This window comes from Gossypium hirsutum, chromosome A10 (assembly GCF_007990345.1).
Source record: "Gossypium hirsutum isolate 1008001.06 chromosome A10, Gossypium_hirsutum_v2.1, whole genome shotgun sequence".
NCBI classification, from domain to species: Eukaryota; Viridiplantae; Streptophyta; class Magnoliopsida; order Malvales; family Malvaceae; genus Gossypium; species Gossypium hirsutum.
Window position 1 is genome coordinate 20,755,127 of NC_053433.1, and position 10,975 is coordinate 20,766,101.

The 10,975-nt window shown below is 34.3% G+C and overlaps 1 protein-coding gene across 3 annotated transcripts; it reads right to left on the bottom strand.

Moving 5' to 3' along the window:
• Positions 1-605: 605 nt before the first annotated feature.
• LOC107897588 (UDP-sugar pyrophosphorylase) lies at positions 606-6,602 on the bottom strand. 3 transcript variants are annotated; one of them, XM_016823083.2, is made up of 16 exons: positions 6,030-6,602; positions 5,807-5,911; positions 5,491-5,607; positions 5,148-5,288; positions 4,882-4,981; positions 4,015-4,142; positions 3,871-3,942; positions 3,713-3,777; positions 3,264-3,324; positions 3,054-3,171; positions 2,584-2,708; positions 2,241-2,317; positions 2,029-2,134; positions 1,719-1,856; positions 1,374-1,613; positions 606-1,053 (listed from the first exon to the last, which is right to left on the bottom strand). In XM_016823083.2, the coding sequence occupies exons 1-16, from the start codon at positions 6,147-6,149 to the stop codon at positions 901-903; spliced, it is 1,866 nt and encodes a 621-aa protein (XP_016678572.1). In that variant the 5' UTR covers positions 6,150-6,602; the 3' UTR covers positions 606-900. The 3 variants fall into 3 exon arrangements, with proteins under 3 accessions (XP_016678572.1, XP_016678573.1, XP_016678574.1); XM_016823084.2 differs by having other exon boundaries at positions 606-1,070; XM_016823085.2 differs by lacking the exon at positions 1,719-1,856.
• Positions 6,603-10,975: the final 4,373 nt, after the last annotated feature.

The following is a 10,975-nucleotide window of genomic DNA, read 5'->3' on the forward strand; positions in this document are numbered from 1 at the left end:
GTTGGTTTCGATACAACTTGCAAATCAACTCTTACCGATTATCTAACCACATAACACGTGTCCACAATTTAAGATTTCAATAATTTTGCAATTTAAAAAACCCAACTCAAATTAATGGCCTCAACGGCATGGATCGTTTAAATTCAATCATTGTCTCTCTTGACAAAATCTAACTAGCTTTTTACAATTGAACACGCCAACTTATTCATGACAATTTGAACTCGATAGGCGACCGACTCGTTTTCCCAACTATAGGCCAATACAACTCCTATCCAACGTACATTTTAAGCTAAAATTAAATCAACTTTAAAAACGATTGTAACTATCTCATATACAGAAAAAATAGCAAATATTGTATTAAAATATATTTTAGTGCAAGCCCATATCTCACAATTTATTTTCGAAATGATAATCAAACTAAAACTATATAGAATTTAGTTCAACATGAAATTAATAATGCTTTGCTTATTTATGAAAAAGAATTTAATGGTAATGATGAATGGTGGAATATGGAAAAAGACCTTGAAGCAATTGAACCGAAAATGTTAAGGAACAAGGAAAATAAAGTGAAATGACACTGCTTACAAACTTAATACACGCAGGGAAGAGAAGAAATAAATTGTTTTTATTCAATTTTTAGTGTATTTTTCAAAGCCACCATACAATGTGTTCATATATAATTTAGTCTAACTCATCTAATCACCAACCACATAAATCTAGTCTTCTAAATCTAGTTTTTACAAAATCAAATAAAAAAAATCTGATCAACTATCAATTTCTCAAAATTTAAATTCGGCACTCTTTTATTATTTATGCTCCAATTTAACCCGATTTTGCTTTTTAGCTTGAATTTCAATACTCCAACTACGTAACTGATAAAATTAAACAAAAATTACAAACTCAATAGCAAAAATTACCATATGTTTTCTCTAATTGTTCCTTTTTCTCTATTTTAAAACCTCGTATCCTCAATTCTTCTGGAAATGTTATATCTTTATAATCAATTCTCTCGATCAGCCAACCCTTGTTCTTTATTGATCCTCCAACTTTTACCTATTTCCAAAATCGCGCTGTTATTCAACTGAACTAAATTATCCATCCAACATAAAAAGTTTACTTGCACATTTACAAGCAGAAAAGGATTTGAGCTAATAATGACAATGGGTAAATGGCATAAATAATGAAACGACAGGGAAGACAGTGATCAAGTCAGAGTTATCAAAGCAAGAAGAATGTAAGAAAATTTAAGTCACAAAAAACATCCAAAACATGGAATTGAATAGCAAATCTAATAAACATTGTGGCAAAAGAGTGCAAAGGAATGGATTAAACAATAGCATGCCTCTTCCGTCAATTAATTGTCGATGACATACCTTTGCATCGTCAGAGGAATTGATGATAAGAGTTCCATCCAAGGTTAGGTTTTCAAGAAAGATATGACGCCCCTTAAGGGCCATGGTAGACTTTTGAGAAATAAAGCAACCTCCACCAACTTTACTTTGGATCTCAGCAAAAGTGATCCCCCATTTAGGCTTCCAAGTAACACGGGGCCACACTTCCACTTCTTGGTTGTTGAAAACCTGTTGCACAGGATCCTCCACTTGAACACCCGCCTAGCAAATGAATAAAAATAGTTCAGAATAAAATAAGACAATTAGTGTAAAAATCCTAAACAATGAGAAAATATAAAGCTAAATTTTAACAGAAAAACAACACACTTTTTTAAGAATGAGACTGTTCGCACGATATATAGCCATTTCTCCAGAAGTTGCACTATGATATGGGTTCTGTTTTGGTATGTTAGCAGCCTCAGGATTATTTTTCACTGGTGCATAAGCAAGCCATGTATCAATTACCTATACGGTCACATTACATCAGGTTAAGGATGAGTATATATTTACATTAGAAGCAAATTCATTCACAAAACCACAAAAGTAGGATCCTATCTGACGTAAGAAAGGAAGTGAGGCCTATTAACACTAAAAGACTCCAGTGAAATTGTACAAAAGGATTCAAACCACTAATTACCGTAAATCCGACTCTTGCTGATGGAGGCAATGTTTTAGGATAATCTTGCATCATACACTCTAGTCGAGTTGAGGACTTAAATGATGTTTTACTAGCATCTTTATACCTGCAGTAACATAGGGCAAAACAGATGACATATGCACTTGCTTTCTTCTTTACAAATAACAAAATATATAAAAACAGAAATTATAAGGCTCTGGTGAACAATTTACTTGGGGTTAACGAATTCCTTAACAGCACCTCCTGTTTTGGTAAGCTCCTTAATGTATGGATCAAGCTCCAAAATCAACTGGTAAATAGAAACAAAAATACAGGAGACAGAATTAGAAAATGAATGGAACATTTTCTACATATGTATAAGAGGTTCCACTGCAAAAACCAGATCAAATTTAATGAATATCACAAAGATAATGAAGATTTCAGCAGGTGTAAAATGCAGTGATTCTTTGTACTTCCAACCATATCAATGACAAAATTAAAGAATCCTCGTTATCACACTAGACATCTTCCTAGAAGTGAAACATCTAAATAATGATTTTGAGCTGGAAAATTTACCTGGTTTATATTTCCTGGAAAAGGAGAATAACCAGTCTCACAATTAACATCTCCATCTGGATGTCCAGTGGCTCTAAGCAAAGGATCAAGCTGATTGTATTCCACGTTGATCACCATCGATCTCCCTGAAGTTAATTTCATGGTGCATTACTAATTATGAAGCATAAAGCATACGGTTTTTCATGCCCAAAATACCCATCATAGAACAATTGTATCATATAGAAGAAAATGAAAGGAGATTGGAGGGGGGGGAGGAAAAGACGCAATTTGCATTATCCTATATATTGTAAAAGAGCATTAACACGTACAAGCACAAACAAGAAGTTGGCACTAGAAAAATAAAAAAAAAATTACTGAAATGTAGACCTTTTTTTAGTTAAATGCCATCATCCCTAGAGAAATAGGTTATAAGCATATAAAGAATTCTAGCTTCCAATAGTTATAGAAGTTTCAGTATTGTATATAAATACCATCACTATGAGTGAGTTTAGTAATTCCTCCAATAGCTTCTTTTGCTTTCCGTGGAACAGCAAGAGAATTGACATGGTACTCTTTAGTTGCACTGACTCCAAGGGATGCTGGAATTGCCTACATTGAAATAGTAAATTTTTATTTCTACCAGTTTTGCACTCCTGACATAAGAAAATTATAGATAAAATCATGGAAATCAAGATTCTAACCTTGAACAACAGCCCATTTGTATCTTGGAAAAAGATAACCCATCTCAATCTAGAATCATGCCTAGCAAAAAGTGAAGATAAAAAGTTCAACATGGTGAAATTTAAAAAGAATTATCCATTAAACCAATTTCCAGTGTCTGACAGTTGACTTTTCTATGCAATGCCACTGACCTAGTATAAATAAATTTTGAGACGATTAAGGTCAAGAAGCATTAGGAAATGCATTATTTATAAGTATATGCTAGCTAGTTAAGAGAGCCACATGGATTCTTTAGCTTAATGTTGGTTTGAGACCAACATTGTTTTAGTTTTACTACCATACAGAGATGCAAGGGCAAGGGCATCATATAAGGAGTTTTTGTGCCTTTAAGAAATAAGTTTTGACAACAGTCAAATCTAAATGTAAAGAAAACCAGCAAAGGCATGAGAAGAGTATTTGAGAGACATACCATACATTCAGAAGGCCACTAGAATAAAGAAGTGAGTGTACATCACCATGGCCATGAGGTTTTGTCTAAAAAGACCAGAAAAGAGTCAAGAGAAGAACCTAATGGCTTTAGCAATCAAAATATAAACATGTTTTTTATACAGCATTTATGGGGACTACCTGAATTTTGTATTTGTTATGAGGGTCCAAAGCAAGCCTAGCATCATTATCATCTAAGCATGCAACTTTTTCCTGCAAGCAAATACAACAAGGTAAAGCAACTAACAGCTTTCACCAACCACACATCAATGAGAGATAACATACCTGCTTAAGAAGTTTAACTTGTGAAGCTTTCATCCCAAAATAAGAATTTGATTCTAAAAGGTCCAGTGTACAGGTATGTGTGTCATCTGATGTCATGATAACAAAAGGAATCTCCTTTTGACATGTACCTTAATTTAAGACACACACTCAGAAGGAGTTAGAGAGCAAATAAGTTGTAAAATGCAACAATCAATAAAATATTTTCTGAAGGCTTAAAGGTTCATTATTTTTCTTTTTACTTATTGAGGCAAATATGTTGACCTAGGCACTTCAAACATAAGAAAATGATTGTAAGAATATGAACTGCTTATGCTAGTGAGATGAAAGAGGTTGGTTAAATAAATAAGCTCATTTGCTATAGTTGATTACAGAGAAAACAATACAGCCTGCCTTCAAACTCTTTTCTACTTGTTCACTCTATCAATTTTCCTAATGAATGATGGCCATTTTACAGGTAAAGTGGTAAATTCTTGTCTTATTCAATAGTGGCTTTTCTGATGATTACTATAATTTAAAGTTAAGTACATCAAAAAGTATTTTTTTTCCACAGTTCCTGCACTAAGCAATTGTTGACGCATTTCAACAAGTGAAATAGACTACTATGAAATGGTCAATAATCTCCCATTGGTTGCAGCAATCAACAGTACTGAAGGAAAATAACACTTAATCTTTCATGATTAAGTCAAGGACAAAAAGCTCAAAAGGCTATTTAAAGCGGAAGGCCTCCTAACAAATAAGATACCACAGAAACCTTGCGTGAGCCAACTACTAGCTTTCCTGATGAACCAGAATAGACTCAATACACAAAAAGTTCAAAAAAGCTATGTAATGCAGGATGCCTCCTAACAACAGAGATACCATGCATACCTTGTGTGAGCCGACTGCTAGCTTCCTGAAGTGCCAGAATGGACTCAATGTAGAGTTGTAAGAAACATGTTCCAGTTGTGGTCTCTGCAGGAAGTGCCACCTACAAGATGTCAAGAGTAGCTAGTCAAATATGTTGTTTGTAGAGCAAAAGTAGTCACGGGTGTAGGAACAGGCTCAATCAATACGATGCAAAAAATAAGATTAATCCTCTTCAAAAAGGGGCAAAGAAAAGCAAAATATTAACAGTTGGTCTATAGGTTATATACCTTAATTCCATTGTATCCTAGACGTTCACCAAGCCCACCCGCAACAAGAACAAATGCTGCGTTTTTGGCTTCTTTGACACCAACATCCTCAAATTTGATGAAATTATCATCACCAAGAGAGAGAACTTCTCCAATTGGGACCTGCAAAAAGAATTACCATGTTTAAAACAGTTGCATAGAAGAGAGTGAAGATAAGAACATATACAATAATACAAGTAAAGAAAACTTGATATATTCCAATTAAACTAATAATAATATGAATCATATTAACTAAGACAACTGAATATTGATTACGGTAATTTCTATAAAAATTTAGAAAATTTCGAGTGAGTAACTTCATTACCGAAGGTGTGAAGCCATCATATGGATTCTTCCCAGCTTTTGAGTCGGCTAAGAGCTCCCTAGCGGTTTTAATATACGATGCCAAACCCCCGGGATAGCTTGAATTTAGCTTAGATAACTAAAGGAAAAAAAAAAGGACACTCTTAAGATGTACAATACTGAAAATCATTTAACTACAATTCAAACATAAACGGTAAAAATAAACAGTCACTCCTTGAATGCCTTAATTTTCCTTAGTAGCCAAAAAAAAATTCTAATTAAGAAAAAAAAATCATAGTAGAATACTGTAGAACTCAATCGCTTCAAACAACAGAGACCTGAGTGAAGAAAGCTTTCTTTTGGTCGTCATCGACGCCAGGCTCTGCCCAATGCTGAAACAAATGACTCTGTCCCATCTCCAACAACATCTTCCCTGATTGGATCTGCCAAAACAACAAAAAATAACGATTACATTACATAGTCGAATAAATATTATATATATGAACACATAAATATCCGGTAAGTTTATTACAAAAGTACGGAGTCTGAAACATGCAAGACCTGATCCGGAGAAAGGAGGTGCAGATTCTTGACAAGAGTAGGAGGCCAATCTCCAGCGTCGATTTTGAGGTCGGAGAGAAGCTTCGCCGTCGAATCAGCCGTCGTCAAACCCGAAGCCATTCTCGCGGGAATTTTATTTTTGAATAATTTTTTTAAACAAAGGTCTAGAAGGGAATACTGAGGGAAGAATGTTATGGTAAGAAACTAAAATCAAGAAAAACAAATTCAGCTGTACGGTAACCTCCGTTGACCGACCCACCGACCGACCCGATAACAGATCGAATTGACCCCTGGATAGTGTTTCCAAAAAAAATCCTTTTATTTCCTGAGACTGATGCCGCCTCGCCTCTCCCGTTTTTCCCCCTGATTTTTTAGTGATCTATGGCTCGCGAAGGTCCTTTAGAATAAATTCTAAACAATCAATTTGTTCAAAAAAATTGGAGAAAAAAAATCAGAATAATTTTTAATAAAAAGTAATTATGGAGAGAAACCTAGTTAGGGTTTTTTTAAAACCGCAATTGAAATTGTCTTCTGAGGTTTTAGAGATTAGACAGAAATATGGGGAGATAGGGAGTCCTAATAGCAGTGAACAACGGCCTCTTTTATCGCGCGTGAGAAAAGTGAAAAGTGAGGAGTGGCGGGCTCGGTTTTTTTTAAATTAAACTAATAAAATATAATTCATTAAAAATAATTGTTGTCATAATCAAATTAAACTAATAGATTGAAATCAATTATCCGATGAATTTAATAGATTAAGATAAATAATAAATCAGAACTATTTTAAATCAACGAAAAAGGATAATAAATCAAAGAGTAATGAAAATCCACTTTGATCTTTATCTTTTATTTTTTTTGCAAAAATGAATTTTTTCGTTTTTGAATAAATTTTAAATTATAATTATTTTAAAGTGATTGAATTATTAAATATAACTAGTAAAAAATACCTTTCATTTAATAATCTTTAATACCAAATTAAGAAGTTATCGAAAGTTTAAACTTCATAAAAATCCATTCTCTCTCTTGTATTAAAAAAAAAACATTTTAGATTGAAAATGGGATGTACTATGATTTCTTTTAGTACAATTACCAGTGAAGCTAACGACACTGGTTCGCCTAAAGACCATTCTATCAAAAAAGCCCGAAACAAGGATCAACAGATATATTCAAATATGTCAATTACATAAAATTCGACCCAAACACCAGATGTGACCTAAAAAGACAAAAAGGTAGGAATTTATTTGCTATTGGAAACGATGAATGAGTCTTTAGTGATGGATCTGGAGCCTGATCTGGAGTTTATAGAAGGGGACATCAAGAAATCATATATTAAATATGTCCCTGTCTATTGATTTTTCTAAAAGTATCTACCAATTGTTAGTCAAATACATGGCCTTAACGGTCGTAGTCAAATTGCTAGGTAGGAACATTGGGTTCATGACTATTCAAAACAGGATCTCAAGTCAGTGGAGACCTTCGATGCCATTTCATCTAATGGACATCAAAAATGGAAATTATTTAGTAAAATTCCAAGACCAAGAAGACTATGGCAAAGTACTATCATAGGGACCATGGATAATATTTGGGCAATACCTTATGGTTCAACCGTGGTCAAAGTATTTTGTGTTGGGAAATGTGCAATATTATAGTAAACATGTAACTATTTTCTATTTATTTAAACGATGAATAAATAAATAAAGTTAATTTCATATTTTACTATTATATCTTTTGTATTTTCTGTCTTTTAAATTTTGCATGCACAGTGAAACTGTAACAAGCAAATATTAGCTCATTGATTGCCTAAAGTTTAAACTGAAGATAAGTGGCATTGTAAGAATGTTTACATTACGAGAAAGACAACTTACATCAGTAGATAATCTAAATGAGTCCATAATCCCGTAAAAGAATCAAAGTGAACATTTGATTCAAATACTGAGAAGGATTATTATACTGTCTACGATTCCAATTGGAGAGATGGCTAGTCTTGGCTATTAGAGTAGTAGACTCCACAAGTAGAGACATAGATGTATTCATTGGTAGAATGATACATTGGAGTAGATCCAAGATGAATTAATTATGAATCTATTTGTGAATTAATTTACTTGTGGCATTCATGATGAGATTTACCTAAATCCTGAGTTAGTCACTGACCATGCTTATGCAACTTATGTGTTTTGATATAAGTGAAGGCTTATGCTCTAAAGATGATCGAGCCCATAGCCAGTATGTTGGGTACAGGACTTGTATATGGCAATCAGTGGAATTTATAGCTCAATCAAAGAGTTAATGATATCATCTCATTGACATTGTGTGGATTGATAAATATGGAACATTGTCATGGGTTACTTATTCTCAAACAAGCAGTTTATCACAGTCTTTTGTTGACATTGATCATATTAATCATTAAGAAGACACAATGGTGACAATGAGATAAAATAGGATTGTATTGAGTGAACGACTTTAACTCAAAAGAATCAAAGATATCATATGAGGGAAACACACACATGATGAGGTCATTTGACAAAGTAGTTGGATGAATTGCTTTCGTAAAGAGTACACAATAAAGAGTTTTCAATCACGGTACTTCTTGTGGACTGACTCTATGATTAAGTAATTGTGAATTATTGGAACGATGCTTCTGGACATAATTCCCATCAATAGAGCCTAATTGTATGTGTCCGATTGACCCCTCCGCTAGCTCAACAAAAACTCGATCAGGCTGCATTTGAATCAGAAGAAAATTGTAGGCCATGTGGTCACACACGCCCATGTGGCTTGGGACACATCCGTGTCCTCAACCCGTGTAACTCTCTGACTATGACGTCATCAACAAAATAAGGTCACACAGCCAAGTCACATGTCAGTGTCCTTAGGCCGTGTGGCGAATTAAATTCCAAAAATTAAGTGCAGACTTCACACGGCCTGGGCACACGCCCATGTCCTAAGGCCGTGTCCTTCACATGGCTGAGACACACGGCCGTGTCTCTGCCCGTGTGTTTACTACTAGGCATTCTATTTTGTATGATTAGGGTGCAGGGGACACACAGCCGGATCATACACCCATGGGGCAGACCATGTGTCACTACGGTCTAGACACATGCTCGTGTGTCTAACCGTGTGGACAATTTCTAGGCTATTTTCCAAGCCATTTGCGACCCTTAAACACTCACATACTTATACTCATATCATGGCATGCAACATGGCACATTTGATTACTCAAACATTTACATTCATGGATAAATTATGACTTAACAATGTCAACATATCACCTATCCAAACTATTATGCTTTCATATGGCATTCCACACCAATTTCATATTTATTCATCATCCTTGCTAACCTACTTCAAGTTACACATTTACACCATATTTATTATATACGCATTAATCATATTTCATACACTCAACATACAAGCCATCCATCACACTCATTAACCATAAGCAATTATAACCACATTAAAGCATAAGCACATTTGCATGAATGCTCCATAATTAAGGTTACAACCCAAATAATCAATAAAAGCCACCTTTCATAGCCATATACAAAATAATCATAATAACATCGTGAGCCAACACATTTGGCTAATCAATATGACACATACCAAAAAGACCAAATCCCTATACATGCCATACTCAAAATGATAAGGCTAGCTATACCCAAATGTCCAACTAATAGTGTGATCGTGTCTCCAACGTCTTCCGATCCCCGAGCTACTTGGCGACACTATAAGAAAAAGAAAGGAAGGGGGTAAGCTTTAAAGCTTAGTAAGTTCACATGCGAATAAAATGCAACTTAATCAAGCATTAATCATGCATTTAACATAACGAACACAATCTTGCATTTTATCAAATCTCATAAACTTATTATTCATGTATATATATACACACGTTCTTTCCACTAGCTCATTGTATTTCATGTCATACACATAAGTTCAATGTACATAACTGTGCCCACTTGCACATAATAACTTACTTTCTTGTCTTGATTCCATCATTAAGCTTACTCATTAAACTTCTCTTGAACTACCCGTTGAACACTCGAAATACTATCGTATACATTGGAAGCTTGCACCTAAGTGCCTCATATGTATCCAATACTACTTCATATGTCAGATCACATGTTGCTCACTTACGAGCTACTCATAGGATTGCTCATACAGGCCGTCAGGTATTCGCAACACATGTCGAACTACCTCGCCATCAATAGAATATACGACACCAGTACCCGGACACCAAAACATGTGTCATATATATCACGAACTCAGATCACAACTCAATAGATTCGGATGTCATATATATCATGAACTCAGACCACCACTTAATGAGTTCAAATCACGTAATTTCTAGTGACATGTCACTTGTATCCTAAACTATTCCTAAGGTTCAAACGAGATTTTTTGATACCACATTTCTGTTGAGCTTGCTCGAAATGTCAATTTCAATACTCGTAGTACCCATCACATACTCATGGAGTAAGCAATCATATTTCATAGTAAAATTTAAGCATTAACACATGGTACAATATCACATTAATTATATATACTCACCATACATGCAATATCAAACATTTAAAGTATGGTATATGTTGCATAATTTGCAAATGAACTTACCTCGGTACAAAATTATAAAAACGAGCCTAATCCTCGTAAACTATATTTTTCCCTCGATCAAAACCCGAATCACATTTTTCTTGATCTATAATGCCAAATTCAACTTGTTCAATACATACATTGCTCATATCGACCCATAACACATACTTTGGTAAAATTACATTTTTACCCCTAACTTTTCACTTATTTACACTTTAGTCTTAAGGCTCGTAAAATGAAATGCATGAAATTTCTCGGTTACTCAAGCCTAGACGATTCATATTCTATCTCATATCAGCCCCTATTTTTCTTTATTTCACATTTCTACTACTCATTTTTACACCTTTTTCAAACAAGTCCTT